The 24,462-nt window shown below is 43.5% G+C and overlaps 1 protein-coding gene across 9 annotated transcripts in view; it reads right to left on the reverse strand.

Annotated features, from left to right (window-relative positions):
- ACACA (acetyl-CoA carboxylase alpha) overlaps positions 1 to 24,462 on the reverse strand; it is a 140,991-nt gene that overhangs the window by 21,219 nt on the left and 95,310 nt on the right. For all 9 annotated transcript variants that reach the window (XM_041126817.1, XM_041126820.1, XM_030028210.1 and 6 more), the window contains 5 exons: positions 13,789 to 13,932; positions 12,904 to 13,024; positions 10,365 to 10,461; positions 6,485 to 6,581; positions 5,658 to 5,793 (listed from right to left, as the gene is read on the reverse strand). In XM_041126817.1, the coding sequence (XP_040982751.1) occupies positions 5,658 to 5,793; positions 6,485 to 6,581; positions 10,365 to 10,461; positions 12,904 to 13,024; positions 13,789 to 13,932 (595 nt within the window). The remainder of the gene's footprint in view (positions 1 to 5,657; positions 5,794 to 6,484; positions 6,582 to 10,364; positions 10,462 to 12,903; positions 13,025 to 13,788; positions 13,933 to 24,462) is intronic.

Below are 24,462 nucleotides of genomic sequence, written 5' to 3' on the forward strand. Positions count from 1 at the left end.
ATTTTGCTCAAAATTAATAAGAACAACTCCACTGTGTAAAGACAGTACATTGAACATATCAGCCCCAAAGGTGATTTAAATAAAAGAGGAAAAAGGAAGGCGGAAGAATTTATATGAGATTATATAGTTTATATTGGATATAGTTTGTAATGGAAACAGGCAACCTCGAATATATATATTTTGTTACATATAATTATATATAGAAGTATCAAATCAAAGATACAAGAAATGAAAAATGCTTATTAGGATCATCTAGTCCATCTCTTTGTTCACACAGGACTGTATCCTACGTTTCTTTTCCAGTGCCTTTTAAAGCTTTCGTTTAGAAATCCCAAACAATAAATCTACTACTTCTTTAGGAACGCTTCCACAGCCAAATAGATGAAATTTTCCTCAGTATTCAGCCAAACTTCCCCTCCTTGCCCATCCCCATTAATTTCATACTACTACTCCTTGCATCACCCTACATAATCTCTTCACTCCTTCGGGCTTGCTATAAATAGCAGTAGGCTTTTCAGTTTTTTTTTCCTTACACACACTATAGGTATTCATTTCTCATGTCTCCCAGGACAGTATTTTCAATCCCCTTCAACATTTTTGTTCTTTGCTTAGTGCCTCCCAGTTCGCCTAATTTTTTCTGGCCATTAAAATAGCAGTGTACAGAGCAGACAAACTAAGTGGGTTGCACATACGTACCACACATACATGCTGGCCTTCAGTCACAGTCTTAAAAGACTGAGATGCTTTTATTCATCTAAAATCCTTACAATCATTTCAGAAAGCCATCATTTCCAGGGAAGAAAGAGACTCCAGCCAACCCCAGTTTAATGTTCAGTATTAACATGAACATACTTAAGCACTTAACTCATTGGGAAATACACACACACACATGCTCTTACATATATATACAAACACTAACATATATAGAGCAAGCAAGAGAGGTGTATATAAAGTTTGTTTGTGTGTGTGTGTATGTGTATATATATATATAAGTACCATAGACACTGATGTGATCTCTCCGGTTCATTTGCAAGGTCATTGTCCAAGTATCCAAGAAAAGGAGTTTCATGTTATTTAAGAAATGTCAAATGCTGATGAAGAGAAGAACAATTTATTTCCTCTAATTGCAAATAAACATAAATTCTGGCAGAGACAGTGGGGACTGAGAACCAAACAAAACTCCAACCTTTTCCTTTGTCCTGAGCAAAGAAAAAGACCTCAAAAGGGGTGACAAATTTATTACTAATTACACAATTATTTTATTATGTAGTGCAAGTAATAAACCACTTGAAGTACTTTCAGCTAATTCTAGTGTTAAGAAAATAATTGCTTGATTCAAATTATTTTAACTGAATTAATTCTTTACTAGACATTTTTTACTGGTGCTACATAATAAAATAATTGCGTAATTAGCAATACATTTTTCACTCCTGCCAAGGGTATATATTTTACTCAGGTTAAGTGTAGAAAAAAAGAAGTGCTACTTGTTTGAACAAGGCAGAGGGAGAAGGAGCAGAGAAATTGAGAGAAACTTGACGCTTTCTGTGCATAGCTCCAAATCTCTTTCAGGTTTACCAGGTGGCATCAGCAAGGTCAGGGAAGTATTTCTGTGCCTACAATACTTTCAGGATCAGACTGTCAAAGCTAGCCCAAAGCATGAACTTTACCGCTATGCAGTTCTGTACACAGTTACTCCTTTTGGGATCCTGCAATACAGCACTTCATTTTCCTGGAACGTCCCAGCAGCCTTAGTTTAATATTTTGTATATGGATTTACACCAACTGCTGGCTTCTCTTGCATGCTCAAAACTTCCACTGAGGTCAATGGACCTGCTGCTGCACTCTTGGGCTACAGATACACCTTAATACTTTCAGATCTGGCTGTAAACTCCTGCTGTAGAGGATTTCCCCTTTTCTTATGGTAACTGCTTCTACTAACAGAGACCAAATTTTGCTCAAATAAGGAAGAGACAATCAACCTGACTGCCACCGCCGAAGGGTCCCCATGGTGCCACGCACAGCTCCAGAGACGAGCCAAGGGGAACCACAGCATCCACAGGCTATGGAAGGGCTCCTGCTCTTCTGCACAGTTTTCCCCTCCCGCCATCTCAACTGTTCAATTTGCCTACACTTACCACTTCAGCAAAATGGGGACTCTTAAAGAATGTGTATTTTTAAGAGGTAAAATATAAGTAGAGTTGACGAAGATCATAAAAATACTGCAAAGAGAACCCAAGACACCTGCCTGCAGTCCCCATACCCAATCACCAGAACACACAACCTCCCTGATTTACGTTAATATTGTATTTGAGTGTGAAACTATGAAACATTTGCCACACTGTGACAACTGCCTCTTATTTGCAGTTTTCCTGCATTCTCCACTCTTACAATGGAAAACAGTGCACCAAATTTAACTGCTCCAGGTGGTAAATGATGCCAGGTCTCAATGGTGCCCACTGCTCTGTGCTTGAGCCGTAGTGCCGTGGTACGGTGCAGACTTTATAAACTGTTAATACTGTAACTAACACACTTACTATGTTTAAAACAAAACCTAGTTGCTTCCATGCAGCAAAGAACACCACACACATTTTAAGAGCAGGTGTTTGCACAACTGTTCTTTGAAAAGAAGTTGCTTATGTTGAGAATGGAAAAATTAAAATTAAATATTGTATTTGTGGGCCAAATTTAATCCTCAGCATAATGAGCCACTTGTAAGACAGAAATGCTGCAGAAGTCCTCTAGGAAAAGCAGTGTTGTTCATTATTCAGTAGGGCAGACAGTGTTCGCAGCACACTTTCCCATTCTCTGCCTGCCTGCTCAGCTGCAGTGTGCATCAGCGTCTACTACACATAGACATGAAATCTGCTGGAAGCTGTTATCATTACACTGTATGTGTAAATATTGGCAGTCAGATGCATCAAGCATGCTCGAAAGGCTGCAGACCGCTTTTTGCATTTCCATAGTGTCGGGCAGCGTGCCCTGAACCTCCAAAGCTGGAACGGATCTCATCAGCTTGGCTGGATTATCAGATAGGACCTGAAGGTAAACACCAGGCATATATTGGCTGCAGACACATAATGTCCCTCATAAACCCATTACACACAAGCAATACCGTCATTCAACATCCAGGTAATCAGAGATTTAAAACAGCCTTTTCATTCTGCTGGAATTTTTTTTATTGTTATTTATAACCTGTCCCAGGAAAAAATAATAAGTAAAACATGAAAAGCCAACTGCGAGTGACCCTGTAGCACAAGCAGCGCTGCAGTTTAATGTCGCGGGGATTTGCATGCTATCAAACTATTCATGCCGAGTCCAAGACCCTGGTGCTAATTTCCAGTAAATTTCACGCTTGATGTCTCCCCGTTGTGGGTCACTGCCGGTTCGCCTAAATAAACCACTTCCAAATGGCTCCTCCATCTAAATATTCAAGCCAGTTTTTATAATTTAATTTTGCATTATGCTGAATAGCCTTCTGGCCAGATAGAGCTCATTGGGGAAACCACCAATACCATTGCGATATGCCTTTATTTATGTTATTTATTTATTTATTTTATGGCTTGAATTAGACCTCCTAGGCCGATGAGGAAAGAGGGGGTGTTTTTTTCTCTCTTTTTTTTTTTTTCCCCCTTCCACTAATGTCAATTTTCAGCATAGCAAGAGCTGTCTCTAATCTTTTCCTACTCATTACACACAATTTTGGAGTCATTTTACCCACAGTGCAGTCGGCTCCTGGCAGTGTGTTTGTGTGCACTGAGGGGTGGCATAATTGTTTATTTTCCCTCCCTGCATAATCCCCAGCCAGCACTGAAACCAAAACTGTGAACAACTCCCCAAGGAACACAGAGTGTGTCAGGAGAGACCAACGCTTGCTATGCAGGCCCCAACAGCAAACAAGATGCAGGAAAATGCACGGACCAAGGTGCAAACTGCAATGGCTCTGCTCTTCTCTCCTCTGTGGCTGCTCTCTCCTCCTCCTGCTACCAGCTGGGGCGGAGTAAGTGGAGATATGCAATACAAATATTAGCATCCTTGTAGTGCCTTCTCCTCCTTGGGCTTCTGGTCCCAACTCCAAAGCTAAACTCATTTTCTGTGGAACCCAGCAAAGGGCACTGGCAAAGCCGGCAGATCTTGCAACATAACAAGGCAAAATAATATTTAACGAATGCTTGGTAAAGTTACATCAACAACTTCCCCGTAAGTTGTGCGGTAGGGAAAGCAAGTCACAAAGGGAGTGCAGTAGCAGCACATGGAGCACAAACCATCCTGAAAGGTAACAGGTATTTTCCAGAGGAAAGAATTTTGCCATCTTCCATCTTTGCATCTGCAAACTCAATGGCATTGCTTTCTCCCCTGCTAATGAGACAGAAGAGCAAGACAGCCTTTATCACCCTGTGAGTCTTTCCAGAGCAGGAACTTTCACCACGTTAGTGCATCTGTAACTTTTCTTCTGTGTTTGTCAACTGACACATGCAGGTAAGAGTCCCTAATCTTTTACTTATTTAAATTTCATAGTATCAATCTCACATCCTTGGCACTTCACAAAATTTAAAGTAGCAATATGTGGTGCAAAAACGTAACTGCCGGTGTATTAACTGTGCAGTTTTACAACTGTTCACTTCCTCTGAACATAACTACCACCAAAAGAGTCAGCTGGGAGACAGTCCTTGATAGGACAACATTACATTGGGAAAAAATCAATGAGACAATGTTGACAGAATATGCCTAAACATTTTCGATAGGCAATATTGTTGGCTTATCCAGCCCCACTTTTAAGCTGAGGCAGAAGGATATAAAGCTTTCCAAGCAGAAGGGGTTTCCTGAGATTACTGTTTAACTAGGTCAGGTTGGCAGCTGTAAATTTTGTTAGCAACCAGACAACTGTTAACATCCAATTACCTGTTCTTACTGTGGATGAGACTCGGTTTGACTCGATGATCTTCAAGGTCTTTTTCAACCTAAATGATTCTATGATTCTATGATCTGGCCAGTTCCTATAACTGTGTATGAGGGCACATCTAAAAATACAGTTGCATTGCATATTTTGAAAAGAACTTGATAGTAAATTTGCACCTTGCATATTCTATGTTATTCCCACTACATGCCTATTAAAAACAAGACACATGCGGGGAGGAGAGGAATGAAACCCTTTGTCACCACAGGTACTGCAGGATAGAGTGTCCCTTTCCTCTAGCTGGTTGTGCAATGATTGTGACTGACTTTCAGGAGAGCCAGGAAGAGCATTGCCATGATTTCAGAGGGCTGACATGTCCAAACACTCTGGTAGGCCTAGAAAAGTATCCCCTTATTAGCACTTCTAAGGGAGGTCACATACTTGCCATGAAAGAGGGGGGCTGGATGCAGGCTGCATCAGAGATGGGTGAAGCAGGTCCACCCTGCAAGTTTATGGGTACAAGTTGTCACCGCAGTTAAGCCAATCTAATAGCTAGCTGCTGCCCAAAGACAGAACCTACTTTTGTCCCTTGCCACACACTCCCACTGCTGGTCTGTCCCCAGAGAACTGCTTCAGGATGCTAAACCAGTAGAGCTAGTGCCACTGGGTATGGCACAGCGGCAAACAGCAGCGGTGCCCTGAGCAGTAAAAGACAAGCCATTCTACAGGACAACACCAAAAGGGGATCCAAATTAATGGTTACCTTTCATTCCACCAGAGAAGCCTCTCCAGTTAGCAAAGACCATCAGAGGCAGCCCTTCTCTGTTAAAATCATTGATAGCCTGCGCAGTCTTAAAGGCAGAGTCAGGGAGCCACACCTGACCAGCCTGCTGGATTATCTGTTGGGAATAAAAAAAGATTATTCAGCCTTGAAACACATTAACATAAGAGTTGGCATAAAAACAGAAATACATGCAACAAGAGCTGTGACGTGGAATTAACAATGAGGAACGCAGCGCTTGAAATGCTTAGGATATGCGTGCCCACAGAAAAATTGGGACAATCCTTTTGTCACCAACATCAACAGGAGTGCTCCCACTGATTTAGCTAAGAAGAAGTAGAGAGACAGTATGGAAAGCCTGACACTATGACTCCTGCAAGGAGGTGAAGGAGAAGAGAGAGAAAAGGATATGCAAAGGAGAAAACTCCGAAGAGATGATGTAGGGCCAGAGCTGTGAAATCAGGCAGGAGAAAAGCAAAATGTCAGAGCAAAAAGACCGTGAAATGCTATGGTCACAGCAAGAGAACAGGGAAATGATTTTTGCTTGCCAGGTGTCCTGGGCCCTAGTCCCTGCACCTCACCTAAGTCATAAGAGAAGCAGGACTGCTGGGGAATGCGTCTCCTGTACGAATGGCCAACACAAGTATCCATTCGCTCCTCCCAGCAACTGCCGTGCATTAGCACCTCACCAAGGAATGGCTATACTTTTTGTCCCATATTTGGGGAAAAAAATCCCACCAAAACAAGTGCTCTTTCCACAGAGACATTTGTAGAGGACAGACAAGCGACCAAGCACACGTTCAACCTACCTTAGCCTCAGAGTCCAGGTTTGCAGGATCAGCAGGGATGCTGAGCTCCACTGTTCTTGTTTCTACGGCAACTACTCCTACAGGTATTCCTCCCAGCCTGGTAACATGCGAGACAAATCAAAATTCGTATTTCTACTGTTATACAGCTAGACATTTTTTCCAATTTGCTTCAAAATACTCAAGAGAGACAAATAATGCAAGCAAATGGCGGAAGAAGCATTTTGGCCTTTTTGAAGAGTTTAGGCATGTGGATGGAGAATTGCAGAGTAGAAGTCACAGTTCTCAAAGCAAAATCTAGTTCTAAAAAGTAGCACATACCTCACTAAAAATTAAATAGAATAAACCAAAGCCCAAATTTTGAACAATATAGCTACATCTCCACCACCCTTCACCTGCCACTACAAGGTTTTGATACTGATGGTCTTGACCACAAAAAATAGACATGAAGACCCAAGGCTTCCAAAGCCCTGCTTTCACAAGCACTGTCAGCTGATTAAGTACATCCACAGGCTGTGTCTCTAAGCAATGCTGATGTCTCAGCCACCCTAAACCTTCACTGCTTACAAAAACTCCCTCTCCCAAGAGTTAGGGTGAATGATGGGTAAAAGGTTTGGGTTTGCCTGTCTATCTCCTCCCCAGACCCTCTGCCTGCAGGACGACTGCAAGGGTGGGAAGGGTGCAGGGACAGAGGGATGGGCAGGGAGTGTAGACACCAGGGAGGATGCTCAGCTCCACTTTCCACAGCATCTAACCGCTCCTTTACACAAAAGGCATCTTGCTTGTGATGACAACTGCTTACTCCCAGGATGGGAGTCCCAGCAGAGCCTACACTCTCTCCTTAACCACCTCAAGCTGGATGACATGCACTGCAGGCAGAAAAAGCGACAAGGCCTATGTGCACTAGGGGGTTGAAAATATTCCCATTCACTATGATTAAGAGTCTGCCTAGAAACCCGTAATTGCAGAAGCCGTCTTAAATCGGTAACTTATAACTTCTATATTAGGGCCCATGTGACCTAATAAAGAACATCTTTATCCAAGTATTACAGTTATTTATTGAACTTGAAAACAGCTCAAAACAACTTCTGTTTTCCATTATACTTCATATAAATTTTATCAGGCTAGCACATGAAGATGCTACATCTTGTTTTATAGTGTGTCCCTGGACAAGTTGCCATAGAATAATAAAAGACAATTTACAGCCAACAGCACACATATTCCAAACATACATACAAAAGATGAGTTTTGGCAGCACTTACAGTAACAATCCCAGAAGAATACATTCCTATTTGTTTTTTCAAAATGCCACTGCTTTTGAAAGAAGTCAGTTTCATTTGTATTATATATACCTGTATGTGAGAGTCCAAAGCAACTTGGAATTTGTCAGAAGAAAGGAACTGCAAGTGAAGCTGATCATGGGCCTGGACAGAGACCTTCTAGCTTTGCCAAATCATTGATTTCCCCCTCCTCCTCACCCCCCGGTATACTGCTTAACCTAAAAGCCTTTAAATAATTATAGGATGTTGTGAGATAAAACTTTAGAGTGTCACGGATGGCAGATAAAAATACCAAAGCGTATCAAAAGGTCACAGGACATCCCAAGGTTACCTGCTACAATTAGGAGTGGAGTCAGCAGGTATTTTTGGCTCCTCTCAACAACGTATAAAGATCAGACAATATTCTGAGTGGAAAGGATCTTCAGGGGTAATAACACTCAGACCCCTGGGACCAGCAGCGGTCAGAGACGTGAAACTCCGAGAAGGCAGAGCTGAGCTGCGCCTGCACACGAACGCCCCTTTGGCTCAGCAGCAGTTCGTCTCCAGCAGGGCTTGCACAGCCCACACACTACTGCGTTGCTCTGCCTGGAGCACAGACTCCTCCTCCTGCCCTGATATCGTATCTGAGGAAATGGGTATGTTTCTCCGTATCACATTCTGCACTAGGAGAGTCCAAAGGCTGTTCTAAACCCATCAAAGACTCTCGAAAGTCTTAAGAAAGAGCAACAGAGGGACATTTTGCTGAGCACACCCTCGTATCTGGAAGCCTCCTTCAGTTATTACGCAGCATTTCATGAACATATTAACAGAGTTCCTCATGGTTGTTTTAGAGATGTCCAGAATGGACACAATCCTCTGAGATGTTGCACATGAGCTCTAGTGAATATCATAAGCTTTGCTATTCTATAGCATGACCTCTGGCTCTCTGACCCTCATTAGGGAGACTGTAGAGCTGCGGCTTTAAACAGGCTAAAAGAGAAATGGGAGCTCCCAGTGCCAAATATTCTGGGGCCACGTGTGCTATCAACATAATGGAGATAAGAAACAGCATTGATTCATGGCTATACTGGCTGGGAGCCTAGGTGGCTATCACAGTTGTGCTGTGTGTTTCAGGAACAGTGGTGTCTCTCCCTGCCTCCCACTGAAGGCTCTGGTAATCAAACACAGCATCACCAGGGATATCCTGGTACTACGGTCAGTCCTGGAGTCACCAATCTGGTAAGGCTAGAGGCTGATGGAGTCAGACCCCAGGGGTGGCCACAGGATTTCCAGAAGATTGTAAGCATTATCAGGTAATTTGGCTCTAGATTGTTGGCACTGTGATACTGACAGTACGGGAGGTGAAAGGTCTGTAAATAAAAGATTTTTCTTTGGTGCAGACTTCTGCTAGGAACTAAGGCACTCTGAACACCCGTCATGCACGGGCACAACTGTATCTCATTAAGTGTAACACCTGAAGCCTCTAGGATCCCATTCAGGCACTTCAGGTTTTTTTTCTCCCCTCTCACTTGCTAAGAAAAAAAAAAAAAAAAAAAAGGCTGACAATTAACCAAAAACACTGACATCAATTAGGAGCTGTGAGTCTGCTGGAGGCAAGAGTATGAAGCTCGGTCTTGAGAGGAGAGCTGGCAGTAGTCTGAGGAATGAGGAGTGACAAAGGATAAGCACGCTGCATTTGGACAGCTCAAGCACTTGTAGTGGAAACTCAGGGGAGACAAATGTACTCTTTCAAAATGGCTTTATTCTGAGAGGAAGTACACAGTCAGATCAGGAAACTCACAGTGCCATTTGGGGGGGGGCCAAAAAACTAAAGAAGAAACTAGAAAAGAGATGATTGAGGGGGTTTTGAGCCCAGCTCTGATTTGCGTTCTGTCAAAATACAGGATCCTATTTCCAGGCTTTTTCGTCCTGCTAGCTCTGAGAGTTCACGAACCTGCAACACCGGGAATGACCCAGGCTGCAAATATTTTCAAGGCAGGGATCTAAATCTTGAGGCAATGGGGAACATTTTAGAATCCTGCACAGACGCCACTTCGCAGCAAGGTAAGGGAAAGTGACTCCCCTTGGGGGAAGGTGACTGCCAAAGGTCTCTGGATCATGCACATCTCTGCATCGTGAAAAACAACTAAGATCAGGTGTGGCAGGTGCTTGTTTGGAAACCGTTGCAAGTTGTTCCACACAAACCTCAACACTAAGCTCTTCTCTACACAGAGCTTCTTGCAACTTGCTCTACTTTTAGCTGAACTTCTCTTGCAAGTCAAATAAAATGCAAAACAATAAACGGCGTAATGTACCTTCGACTAAGTCAGAGCTGCAGGAAGGCCTCACTGGGCCACTGTGTACCTAGGGAGGCATATATTGTCTGCCATAAGTTTTAACAATATCTCTCTTTTCGGCTTTTGTCCATGTTAAAGCTGTCACCTCCAAGCAAAACAGGAGAAACGATCAGACCATGCTTCATTCGTGTGATAAAGAAGTATCCTATTCAAGTAATGACTTATTTTTACTTATAACCACCAAATTTCGAAGGATGTTCTAGAAAAACGCAAAGCATAATGAAAACTTGATTTCTACAAATGTCTAAAATGCCTCTTAGAATTTACCTTGCTCTACCAACCACAACTGTCTGCGCCCAGGGCTGCATGATCTCCAGGAAAGAGCCATTGTCAAAGAAACCACTTAGCCACTGTCCTTTTTGACCTAAAGGGAAGGGAAAAAAATGGAAATATCAGAGGAGAGAGGAGGGAGGGAAGAAAGAGGAGAGAACATCAAAGGAGCAACTGAAACTTGCTTAAAAATGCCAACTGGAGAATGTGGCACTGTCTTTTTATTTATTTATTTTTAAATAGATTATAATACAAGGGAACATTAGACAGCTGAGCATTTGTCTGCCTTCAGCCATCATGTCTTATTTCATTTGCTAGTCTGCATAAAGACAGTAATTTATCAGCAAAAGCATCATTTATTGTTAAACGATGGGGTTCGGATAGCAAAGGGACTTTGCATGCTTTTAAATAAATAACTCTGTTTTTTTCAAGACACTACAAACATTTGTCAAAAGGCAGTAAAGTCATTAAAGATGTTTTTCAAAATGTCTATTTCTATTTTAAAACTTATCTCACATTTTTTTCTTGATGCTGCCTAATCTTTCCTTTAAAGAAAGAATGCTGAAGACATTCAGGAACCAAATGTAAAAATTTCTATGATATTTTAAAACTAGACAACACATCTGAGCATGTTTCATACATTCTTTTAGAAAAACTGAATTGTGATACCAAAAGCCTAATTGCTCCATAGTAGACACCAGATGATGCACCTCTCCCTAAACTAAAGCGTGCTTTAAGAGTCACCATCCTGGACCAGACCATATGCTATCAGACCTATTCTCTTGCCCAAAGGCGGCAGCAGCTTCCTAATGCTTGAGAGAAATCAAACTGTTCCCAGAGAACATCACCAAGATGACTCTGCAGTTCTAAGAGAAATAAACTTTTCCTGACCCTTGCAGACAATCAGCTTCTACACTGAAGTATGAGGGCTTGATTACCCTGATCATGCTAACTATGAACGAGTACTATTTGCCCTTTATAAAGCCAGTGCTTTGGGGTTCCTCCTGTATCAAAAACTCCAATATTGACAATACCTCTCCACCCCCATGTGCAACAACATATCACTTCACTAACAATCCACATATATTCCTTCAAATAAAATTCTCAGGATGACAATTACCCCCACGAGAAGCGGGGTGGCAGTTTACAGTGTATTTCTCCACTTTCCACAGGTGTTTCTTAAGCAGACATGAAAGACACTAGGAACGAGTTAAGCCTCACTACGCTGACCTATGCAGTGGCATGGCACTGTTTCCACTCTCCAGACAGGAAAACCATGGCAGGAAGGTTTTCCAATATTTCAGCTTGGTCCCTACTCTAGTGAACAGGTAAGGCCACGATGAAGAGCTTCCGTTTGGGCTGACTGCTGATGCTGGATTAGGGAGTGACAAGATTTGCAGACAGCTCTCTTTCTGCAGTCCTCCAGCCTGTATAAGCTGTATATCCCAAAGTCAAGGCATCGAGATACTCTACCCACCCAGACAATTACAGAAATCAACTCTCTGGGGGCACCTGCTTTCCACTGGGGCTTCATGAAGCTCTGCAAAAAAACCCAAACCAAAAAAACCAAAATCCCTCCCAGCTTTACCCCTTGGCACACAGCTTCTGAGGAATGCTTTAATCTGAACAAGCACCTCTGCTTCTGCAAACCCAAGTCCAAAACCAATTAAAAGTGGAGATCCAAGCAAGCTAACCTCTGCTGACTTAAACAGGATGGAGAGTGTTTTATCAAGACCAAACTTGTAATTACTGTGTTCTACATTCCTTGCCTCTGTGGCCCCACTGTAAAATGTGACCATCCATTTCAAAATTATCTCTTTATCGTGAGCCCAAAGCTGATCGTTTAGATTCTGGCCTCGTGTCGGGCGTCAGTTTGAAGAATATCACGGCAATATCTCCTCTAATAAATGGCTTTAACTTTTCACCTAGGAGATATCTGCTTTAACTTATCACAGGGAATCATCTGCTTTCCTTAACGCTTCCACTAAATTAAAATCTGAAGTCACTCGATTTGGAAGCCAGCGTTAGCTGCACTCAGACAGCTGGATGAATTACTTGAGAGATGATGAAAAAATATTATCCAAAAACAGAAAACTTAGTTTATCACAAATCTCATTTTAGCCCCCCAAACTCATTAATAACAGCAGGCATAATGGTCACCCAGTTTGCAGCTTGTATGTACACAGGCTGCACAACCCCAAAAGCATGCATGGTGGTTCAGTGGTTTGCAGTGTTTCCAATGCAATTACTCTCCAAGATCTGCAGGAATACTGTGATTCCTTTAGCGTACAGACCCTTTGTATATAGACTCTCCTCTGAACCATAAAAAAAAAATTCTATAGAAGTAACTAATAATTGTATGTGTCCTCAAGCACTCAGAATTTACATGCTATTTTTGTGTATTATATTCAAATTGTTTAGAATTAATAACTTTATAAGCTCTGAAATACATTTGGATTGCAGACATAAAGCCTTGACAAACAGTCTTGAAACAAGACGCATTATTGCATACCCTGGCCACCAAAGATCTACGTACTTGGATTTGGGCGTCCAGCCAGCATCCAGCGAGGATCGTAGGGAGTCTTGGTAGGAACAAACTCTACGGTTCTGTCTATAGGATCCTTGACTTTGAGGATAGGAACAGGGCTGTATACACTCTAAGGGAAAGAGAGAAATATTGAAGGAAGAAATTCTCCTGCATGGCTTTGCACCAAACACCAGCTCTAAAGGACTCGGTGAGAGTCCTCTTTCCCCCTACACTACACAACCCTCCAACTGAAGGGATCCCAGAACCGTGGCAAGAGCCTGAAGAAACTTCCAAGGTGCTCCATACACTCTTTTAAACCCTCCTTTGGCATCTTCTGGCATACATTGTACTTTATTTGCTCTTGAACTTCAGGCATAGCCAGCATTAGCGAGGGGTTGCAATTTAATTTTTGAAAGGTGACCAGGCCACCTGACTCATTCTATGCACTCTTTCCTGAAGGAAGGTGACCTGCCTGTTCTTGTTGCTACCTTCCTGGCTGCAGAGCAGCTTACACATATACATCAACTCCTACAAATTACTGCCTCAGAGGGGAACTTTTAGACTCTTTTCAGTAAGAGACAATCCACTGCTTACATAAAATCCTGCTGCTCAGAGCACTGAGGGCAGCATGCCAGGGGAGTGATGTGAAAGTACCCAATGCAGTGCCAGGCTGTCCCGCATACCAGCTCCTGCAGCACTTTAAGACAAAATCTACTTTGTTTACTTCAATACCATAATGCTTAACAGCCTTGATCATCAGCCTAAACCATTTTGCTAGGCACCATACTAACACAGAAAAAACCCACAGATACAAAGAGCCCCCCACCCCACAAAACCGCATGAACAAAGTGAATAGGTAGTGGCACCTTGCACTCCGGCAGGGCCAGGAATTACCTTTGGCATGTAGGAAAGCCACTGCAGAATCGTGTAGACTCCTTCAAAATCATCACACACAGTGCTGTGTGTCACTCCGTTGTTGTGCATTATCTGGATCCCGCCCAGCTGGTTGTTGGAGGTATAAACTTCCCGTCCAAGCACCTTTTGAAAGAGAAACAGGAAAACCATCAGTGGATGGGATGTGACCAGGAGGTGTTGGCTAAGGAGATACATACAAGCCCACCCGGGCAGCAAGTCATGATCACTTCAACACCAACGGATGGAGCAATCCACTCACAAAAGACCTTCCCAAGCCCTGTGTGCAGGTAAGATCTTATGAATAGTGATCCCCAAGGGGAATGAAACAAGTGGGGAAACTGAGGCAGGGGGCAGTTACACAACTTGCCCTTCCCTAAGCAGCAGCAATGGAGCTGTCCAAGTCCAATGTGACCAAGTCTTCTGGGTGCTGACCCGAGCTCAGCTCACTAATTCAAAATTGCTCCGACTAAGACGACTCGTAGGGTGGACCCATTTAAACCTTTAACTGGGGAAAAAAACAACACTGTGCATAAAGATAGGTACAGCAAAGACAAAGCCCTACCAGCTCCTTAGAGAGACTGGAAAGAATAAGACTCTGACTGCTGGGCTTCTAATTCTCTTGCACAACTCCATCTCTAATCTCAGCCCAGGCACCGCAGCTCTTTTCTCATTCTCCTGCTGTCTCTTTCCATTTGCCCTCTCACTGACTGATACACTGATCTCTCGGTCACTCGGCTTTCTGCTCCACTGAGTCCATATTACTAATAACACCTCTGCCACGGCCAGTTTACCTCATGAAGGCAGGAGCACATCATTACAAAATAAACTCATAACTTTGACATTCTAGCAAATACATGCCGTTTGTTATTTTTATGGGTTGAGTCTTTCTAACAGACAGAGGGCATTACATACCTGCTTCATTTAGATCTTAAAAAAACCACCCTCAAACACACACAAACAACCTGCCCTCCCCCACCAAACAACCATCGCAGCTCATTTTAGGAAGAAGGGCTACCCCAAGAGAGGAGCAGCCCAGACCCCAAGGCAACCCGGTCGTTATGGAAGGGATGCTTAGGTCTGACTTCATCCTTGTCCTGACATCCTACAATGAGCGTTCAGAACATAACTCATCTCACCCATAGTAGAGGGGAACTCCACATTTCTCAGGATTTGACCTTTTGGGCTGAAAGTAAGAAGGTGCTAAAGGGATATGAAAATAGAAAATTTTGATCTGGTTAGAAAACTACACTGGACCAATTAGCTTTCTTCCTGCACAACGTCAGTTAATCACAGCTGGGGTCAGGGAGCCACTGTGCCTATGCAGTAAAGCACAACGCTATCATTTGCTAACTCCAAATTTATTTTCCTTTGGAGGAGAAAAGGCCTGGTGGCTTGGCATTTCACAAAACTCAGCATTCTACAAGCACTACATGATCCTCACAAAACGCCCCGTGAGACAGGTGTCAGTCGAGGTTTACGTACAGAAGAAACCAAGGCACAGAAGTTACCCAACTAGTCTAAAAATTTAGAAGTCAGTGGAAGCACTGTGGTTTTGCACAGAGATGTTCCTAGGTCTCCCTTCTAAGCTCAAACATCTTCATCTTCCTCTAACAAAATCAGTGCCATGAAAAGGCATGGTAGAAAAGACAGCAGCATAGATTTAGGTTCAAGGAAAAGAAAAGCACAGGCCTCCAGATACCAGGCACAAGCCTAGCTAAATGCTTTCCACAGAGGAAAATAAAAATAAAGAGGATTTAAACTCCCCATCTATGAACTAATGCAAACGTATGTACATGCAAAATGGGCCTCTGCTGCTGCTTATCCAGAGACACTGTAGACAGCTCAGGTTTACCACTGCTGACAGGCAATGAAAACAGTCTAATATACCGCCTGCTCTCGCCCTTAAATCCCTTTCTGGAGATCAAGATAAATATGCAGTTCCTTTTCCCGAGTGCTCCAGACATTTCAGTGAAGTGGCAGAGCATTGTGAGGGGCTGTGCAAATGAAATCCCTCTGTAATACTGAGCGAGCGTTGTATTTACTTGTCAGTGTTTGTCAGCAGAAGCAACGTAGTCCCAAGCTGCATTTAAAAGTTGTACCAATGAGCGCTCGCTGCCTTCATTTGTATGACATGTATGTCCACACATGTGCACTTGCACCTGTGCTGAGGGCAGCAGGAGGGACATGTAACAAGGGCACACGCAAGCTTCCGAATCATACCCTGGCTTAAGCACAGTCCAAATGCAAAGCCAGCTGCTCCACTCCCTGGTGCAGAAACCGTGCAGCCAAGGGGTTAAAGAGGCTGTCTTCCAGGGATACTGCTAGGCTGGGTGCTGGTCCCCTAACCTGCTTCTGCACGTGTGCTCTTCTGTCTTCTCAGGAACGACCAGAGTTCCTGCCAACTTGTTTCACACGTACAGCTGCAGACTGAATTGGGTGCCAGAGGTTAAAAGGCACTGAAGGGCTAGCCAGCTTATAGACAATGATCATTGGGCTTGAGAAAAAAATGAATGCAATAGCTCATCCATTCAGCTCTGCTAACCACCTCATCTCTGACCTCAGAGGACTACATTTTTAAAGGCTGACAAGTAATTCAATCTCCAATTAACAATCTTAAATGGTGCAATGCATATTGCTGTATAAATGTTTCTGCAAGAAAATATCCAAGGGTGAAAGAGAATACATCTGCTTGAGAAGACCAAAAGTGATGCTTCTGCAATTAAAGAATTCAGATATTCCTCAATAAGACACATGGTCAGCAGAGACAAGAGCGGATTTAGACATGTTGCTAAATCAGTTAGACAAGTAATGCTAGAAGCAAACTCGTGGGAGAAGAAAAGTGCACAGGATTAAACCCTGTATCTGATATGACCAGGATCTGTCAAAATGGTAAACTTCAAACCCTGAGAGTCTGGGTCTGCCAGGGAGGTACACCAAGTCACATAAAGCAAGAAGTTAAGAAGTGAAAGTAGCATTAGCCCAAGGCTTACAGAAGGCATCTGTTTAATGACCAAACACGTGCACGGAAGGGTTAAATTTGCAAAGCAGGCCCTTCCTAGCAGAAAGGTTATTAGCACTCCAGGGAACAGTCAAAGATGCAGCTATCAGAGTCAGCTGCCACAGATCAGAGATCAAGAAAGGTCCAGCAAGAAGAGTGGGAAGGAACAGGTTCCAGGATTTTAAAGCCGAGATACACGATACATATATACCTGAATATTGGCAATATTTGACCTCTGATCTCGTCTTAATCTGATGGCAAAAAGGGACAAAAAAGAGCAGCCATGAACAGCAAAGCACCAGACAGTAAGCTTCTGACACCAGACAATTTGCTTTAAATTAAAATTTTTTCCACCCCATGAAAGCTCAGAAACCATGTTTCTGTCCACTGGAGTTTGACATGCTACCAGTCAAAGGAAGCTGCTGTGAGTGACTCGCCCCACACAGAGATGCCAAACTTACCCTTTCTGAAGTCACTAGTGAGGACCCCTCACTTCTGTTACTTCTCCTTTCCTGCACATTATCGCAGTGCCTTTGCATTTTGGATATAATTTCTTTTTTCCAACTCAGCTGCAGCCGGTCTGACTTTTGGAGTGACGTGCAGCGAGTGCTGCCTCCCTCCGCTGCAACGTGTTAGCAAACAGGTCTGCTTTCCCTTCTGCCAGCAGTCTTTCCCTTGCTGCCCCTTCAAGCACTAGCATTAACCATAACCAATAAAGCAGGACTGCCACCACCTACTCCTCGTGTATTTGATGCCAAACAGCCTCCCGGTCACTAGGGACCCAGGTCACATTCGGATGAGCCGCTTAGTCCCCCCTCCCTTTGCTCCTGAAGACAAACCTTTCAAGTGTGCAGAAAGCAGTGCATTTAACAGGGTACACAGGACAAAATGCCTCCTCTGTGCCCCCATCTCAACAGAAGGATGAGGACATCAGTGAAGTGGTCAGAAGGCAACGCTAGTTCTAGAACTGCATACGTTAAAGCTCAGCCCGTGATTGCAAGAACACACACTATTTTCCAGATAATGCAACATTTGATACCCCATGCTTACAAAATACACGGGCAGTATTGTCAACACTTACTTCATTTGGTCCTCCAAAAGCCACTCTCCCTACCGTAATGGGAAACCGCATTTCTTTTTACTCCAGAGGATCTTTTGGAAAGTACAAAGGAGAGCCAGGACTCTAGCAGCCTTTTCAGCCTTTAAAAGGCTGTCCTCAACAGGTTTATAGGCATGTCATATGCATATTAATCATTTTCTAGCACTCAAACCCATGATGACCAGCTGCTTTCTCTGTGCTCCTTTTCAGAAACTGAGCTGCTGGTTAGTTGAGACATTCACTGCAAAGCTGGTTTGGCTGCAAACTTGATTGGCTCATATGTTTCATCAAAGATGAAAGATCTGAAAAAATGACAGCAGAGGGCTTGAATGGGAATCATTATGTAACATAAGTGCTGTTATTATTCAGAGCATATCATGTGTTTATATCAAATATAAGTGCCAGATTTTTATCCGAATAATTTCAATAATTGCAATTCCCATCCCACCATTTATATTATCTGCCAGAAACCTGAAGCAGAAAAGGCACATGCACATACTATAAATAGCCTATTTTTCATAAACAGGCAGAAACGATCAGAACGAACGTCTCATCAGAAAACACAATGTAGGAACTTAAAACCTGACTGCTATTATGTGCAGTCAAGCCTCAACAGATCTTAGAGTGTTCATTTCTATCACTCAGCTTTTCCCCCACACATATCATGTCATTAGAGGGTAAAATAGCAGCAACGCCAAAGAGGAGAACCACGCCGAGGTAGGATACCAGCAAGAGCAGTGCTCCTGAACAGACCTGTTCCCGAGTCTTTAGCCTATTCGCATGGCGGCGCGAGCGCAGACACCTCCTCTCTGCCTGGAGACGGACTGCACTTCTTGCATTTCTAATCTATGAATGTGTGCAGTTCCCGCACTTTTAATTTACGAGCGTTCGGTGGGGGACCCTTCTGACTTGGGAACATATTGGCTCGGTCTAATGCTTGGAGATTATTAAAGTCAGAGCTATACTCCACTATCAAGTCTACAGATCTTTTATTTAGAAGATATGGTGCTCTAAATGCACAAAGAGCTCCCCGTCACCTTCACATTAAAGCCCCTAGTGCCTGGTAAATGGAATTATATAGCTGTCATCTCCTTTCCCCAAAGTTTTAAGAGTACAATGGGCTCATTTTTTCACACTCCATCCCAGCTTCAGAACTAAGAGACCTACTTTGTATTGATTTAAAGTCTCAGAAATAAATAAACCTGCTTCACCAATGTGATTCACAAGAAATTCATGATACACTATTGCATGATATATTTCAAGCTGTGGCTCCAGCTCTTTTTTTCCTTTGGTGAGTGATGGGGGAGGTGGGAGGTAGGGGGAGGTGAGGGGGAAGCTGACAGCCTGATGGTTATTGGAGATGGCTACTGACTGCAAATCCAGAAGCAGGTCTTGCTGGTGGAGTCTTTTTCTTGCTTTAATTTGGTGAGATCAGAGGGGGAAGGGGAATAAGCAATTGCACTTCACCTCGGAGGCAGCAGGGGAAGATGCATCCAGATGGACACTGCAACTGCAGCTGGCCTTTCTACACCACCTTCTGCCTGAAGATCCCAAAGCACCTTACCAATACAAAGGCAGCAGGGCTCCACAGCTGATCAGATACAGAAGAGGCATTCTCTCTGTTTGCAGATGGCAACACGAAACGTTATTGGGAGAAAACGGGTTTTCCATCTTGCAATAAGTGATGAAGATTTTTTAAAATTTCTGGATTGCAACAGAAAATCAAATTTTGCAATCTTGAGATCTGAACAAATATCAGAGAGGGTCAAGATGTTTGCTTTTAACTTCTGAAATATCTGTTGTAGGTATTAGAAATAAAAATTAATTTGGGAAGAAAAGTCAGTTGGGGGGAAAAAAAAACCCAACCCAAAACTTTTCATTTGACCAAAAAAATTCCAAATGAGAAATTCATCAAAACTGATACTTTTTCCTGAAGAGTTCCAGTTTCAGTGAACTGGCATTTTCAAATGAAAAATGTCTTGTCAAAAAATTCCTGCCTAGCTCTCCTTTCACAGTGTAGGGAGACTGCATGTTTTGCTCAAGGTCACTCCATCAGTCAGTGGTAAATCAAAAGGACTCAATATACTTTGCAAACTAAAATTACAGCCCCCTATTCTACATGGTGCAAACACTCATAAATCCCATCTGTCTCAGTTAGGGGTTCCCTAATCTAGACACTAGCCCTATGAACAATATTAATGATTGTCTCCATGATACTTAAAGAACTTGTTTTGGTCATTCCCTTGGTCACCTTCTGGACCCCAACAGAACCTCTTAGTCAGAGACCATCCAAGGGGACAGGCTGCAGTGCAGGTACCTCTTTCACCATGACAGTGAAACTTTGTTTGCTTTGCAGTGTGGATTTAGGCTTAATCATGAGATATGTGACAATTCCCCAATGCCATTACTACAGTTCCCACTCCTGTGTCCAGAATGGCAGATAAATTCTCCACAATTCACTGCAGAAAAGACCCACAGGCAGGTCACCCTGACATCCTCCTAGTGACACCCCAAGAGAGGGGTGGTCAGGACCAGTTATTCTGGGACATGTTTGAGAAGTGCCTTCTTCCGTTGAGCTCCAGTGGAACATCAGGTACCAGAGTTAACACTCCAGTAATAACATACCCTGCAGAATCACCAGGAACTGGGATACAGTTCTGGATACATGAAACATATATAGGATTTAGAATATATACGAGTTTCCCTGTAAGGTACAGGAAGGGATTTAGATAGGCAGAATATGGGCCACTATGCTGAACTCCTCTTTAGCAGGAATAAATACACACACAGCCCCCACAGCACAGGCACCATCCACATAGATAAAGTGATCAAGATCCATATTAAAAATGATAGAAGGAGGGAGAAAAAAAAAAGTCAACAGAAATCTATTAGACTTTCTTCCCTAAGCAAACATAAAGGGACTGATAATGCGATGCCTGGAACGTAAATTGTCTCTAATGGGAACAATACACAAATATCACCACTTAAAGAAAGGCAATTAAAAATAAAATGTAGAAATGGAAGGTAGCGTTTGTTTATTTGCACTCGTCTGAAGTCCAGGCATCCATCCTGCTTATATTCATTTCTCCACACAGAGCAAAGACCTTTGTGTTACCAGGACTGCCACCAAACAGACAATCCCAGCAGTTAATGCCTCTCACTGGCGTTAGAAGAAATGAATTCTGCTCTCTTCCTATCGCCAAATATGGCTAAACTGAGACTGACTCTTACAAGAGCTCTATTCTGATCTTGGTTCTCAAAGCAGACTGGCTTTGTTGGGGTGTGAGCAATGGTGACCTATGCCAGGGAGACCTCCAACAGCAGCGAGGTCCTGCATCGGTTCTAAGAGAGCTGAAGAAACCAACCTCCACCCACGAAACCACCCTTGGTCTCACCACATCATCTGGCATAACCACCCACGGCACAGCAGAGCGGCCCCTCCTGCTTCCCCCACCGCTGGAGCCAAGAGCGGGGTAACCTTGGTGAGATCCACGAGAGGAACTGACTGACGGTTAATGCTGTTGAAGTGTCAATTTCTGTTTGACATTTTCTAGACCCTCTTTGATTAGCATTCTCAAACACCCTGCGCCCATACGTATCTTCCTAATAGTCTTGCTGTGCCACTACAGAAAGATTCATATCATGCATTAATAATTATAATGCTTCTTTGAATGACAGGGATGGCACTTGCTGTTCTAACTCACATGATTGCTCTCACATGATTGCTTTGATCTAATCCCAAGACTGGAGTCATCTTGAGCAGATACTGAGCTATCCCTGCCTTGAATCTCAAAAAAAGAGCTTTCCATGTTCTGTATTTTACAGCAAAACCCCCAAACAGCATCCGTCTCACAGGGCTTCTATTTATTTTTCCCGATTGTGAAAATGAAGGGTAAATATTACTGCTTGCGATACTGAAGGCCGATCGCTCACACAAGACAGACTGACAGACGGTGTAAGCTTCCTATTCCTCCCACCAGAGCTCCTCCAGCGAGCCTCAGACCTGACCCAGCAGCCTCTCCCATGGGCACAGCACCCCCGAGCAGCTCTGCCTGCTCCTCCCAAGCCCTGACCTATTGTCTCACCCCGTTATTTGAGTCCCAGGGCACCCAACGAGTTCTGCAGGTTCCCGCAGCCACAACCTGCAAACATCGAGTCAGTGCCAGGCTGCTTTAGCACGGACACCGAATGACATCCCAACAAGCAGGCAGGGTACGTCCACCCGTCAGTCAGAAGACACTGAAGAGCGACCAACGTCAGAGAGCCACGGTGGCCGAAATGCCTCAAAATAAACTTGTCTCACTGAGCAACTTAACAGCCGGGGATAACCACCATCCCAGCGAGCTGGTTTCAAGCTGGCTCGCATATACGCTGCTCCTCTGCCTGCCGTGTGGATGTCCCCACAGTTCAGCTGCAGTCCTACCCCAGACCTACACCAAGGAAACCATGTACCTCCTCAAAAGCAGCCACGCTGATCTCAGTTCTGGCTTTGACGGTCAGTACAATTCAGGGCTGAATTTAAAATACAAGGATATTCTCTTCTGGCCTCGTGCAAAGGGGCTGTTGGGGTGTTGTTTTTTAAATGCAGATTGTCAAAACGATCCTTGCAGCAATTATGGTCTGTTGTATCAACAAGTCCTCAGGGACTCATCCACAGTCACGTGATTGACACATACACTACGCGATCCTGACACAGTCTGGCACCGATCATGTTAACGTCTTTACCATGCCCAAGCAGTGTCTCCATTAATGAAAGATGTACTCAAGAAAGGTCATTGGACAATTGCTGGTACTAGGCTTAGAAGTTTCTTAGATATTTACACACTGCACTAGCAAGCCATCAAGTTTCCACTAATCAGTTCACCTCACAAACACCCCTCTTAAAGCTGTTCTTCAGAAATGTTTTCTCCCCCTAAAAAACACCAATTTGCAGTGCCAGAAATAGTGCATTACTAATCTGGTAAATTGGTTCCTGAGCTCCTTCAGGTCTAGAATAGGTTATACGAGCAGACGCATTGTTTAAATTACGGTCATTTTGAAGGCAAAAACTTCCACAGAAAGAAATCCTGAGGATGGGCTTACCTACCCTGCCAACACACCACTGATAGCAGGTACTTTCCACCTGATGAGCTCAAAACGCATTGCAAATACGAATGAACTAAAGTTTCAAGACCAAGCTGTCAGCAGGTAACTGCCATTATACCCATTCTGATCAAAAATGTCAGACCACAACCAGGCAGGCAGTTGGCTGCAGACTGGGAAATGAAGCCCAGAGTTCTGCTTTTGAACTATGCTTCAAACACTTCATATTTTAGTGGTTTCTAACACTTCATCTTCACTGCCTCTTTCCCTACATGGACATATACCCCTGGCAGGTGGTACTTGTCAAGCTCACACTTGGCACGCTTGGATGTTCTTGACAAACCAGGCCAACAGCATGGTGCCATGGGGCCCCAGGGATGAGCACACCGGAGGACAGGTTGAGGGCCTGATCCATCATTCAGGCAGGCCAAGCCTGGAGAGCTTGGGGGAAAATAAAGCTAAACATGAGGGAGAGGAAACAGAACAGTCTGCTGGTTAGATTCTTCCCTCCACCTCCAGAAGTGACGACCACTTTAGATGTCCTATTGTGAAGCGCAGTGTGTGGGACAGTTCTTCATCATCACTCAGAAAATGAACTGTTTGAGATACCAGGTTGAACTTCTATATAATGAACTGATGTGTATCAACTTAGTAGCGGTTCCTGAAAATCTCTGCTAAACCTGCCTTCCCTTAGAAAAAGCCTAGGACATGTATCTGTAGAGAAAATGTGATTGAAAGCCACTATTTGTTTACATTAACAAAACAGCCTTAAAGACAGGATTTCTTTTAAACACAAAAGACAAGGAGGAGCAAACTAATTAAAAATAGGACAGCCACAGACTTGGGAACATCCTTATGAGGACTGAAATTAAATGTAGTCCTGGAACCTTGAACCATATAAGCAATGCATAAATTGGGAGTGCTGGGCTCTTCAGTCTTACTTCTATTAAAAAGAAAACTAATAGAAATTAACCTGTTAGTGCATGGCAGCAGCACGTCACCTAGCTCATATGAAATCGCACCATGTTTAGGTTATGACGAGGAAAGGGAGCTGAGGGAGGTGGAGGAAGGTATGGGGGTGGAAAAAGGGGGAGGCAGGGAAAGTTAAAAAAAAAAAAATCTCTGCCTCAGCAAAAGTTTTCATTAAAATTTTAGACAAATGATCTCTGTGTCCTTCTCCCATGCTGCCTGGGGCTCCATGCTATTTCTATGCAAATAACAACCTCGTGGTTTATATCTTATTATTTCCACCGGAGCTGCGGCGACATGACCCGAGACGTGTGTGAGGTAGACAGCGAAAGAGAGAGAGGGAGAGAAAGAGAGGGAGAGGGAGGGAGAGAGATGGAGTGGCTGCTCGCTGAAGTGTGAAAAAATATTGTCAGGAGTGAGCAGCAAGAACAAAAAAAAATTGCAGGGATAACGTGTTTATTTCAGCCCCTCTCCCCATGTGAACCAGCATCTTTTAAAATTCATT

Source organism: Aquila chrysaetos, chromosome 10, assembly GCF_900496995.4.
Source record: "Aquila chrysaetos chrysaetos chromosome 10, bAquChr1.4, whole genome shotgun sequence".
NCBI classification, from domain to species: Eukaryota; Metazoa; Chordata; class Aves; order Accipitriformes; family Accipitridae; genus Aquila; species Aquila chrysaetos.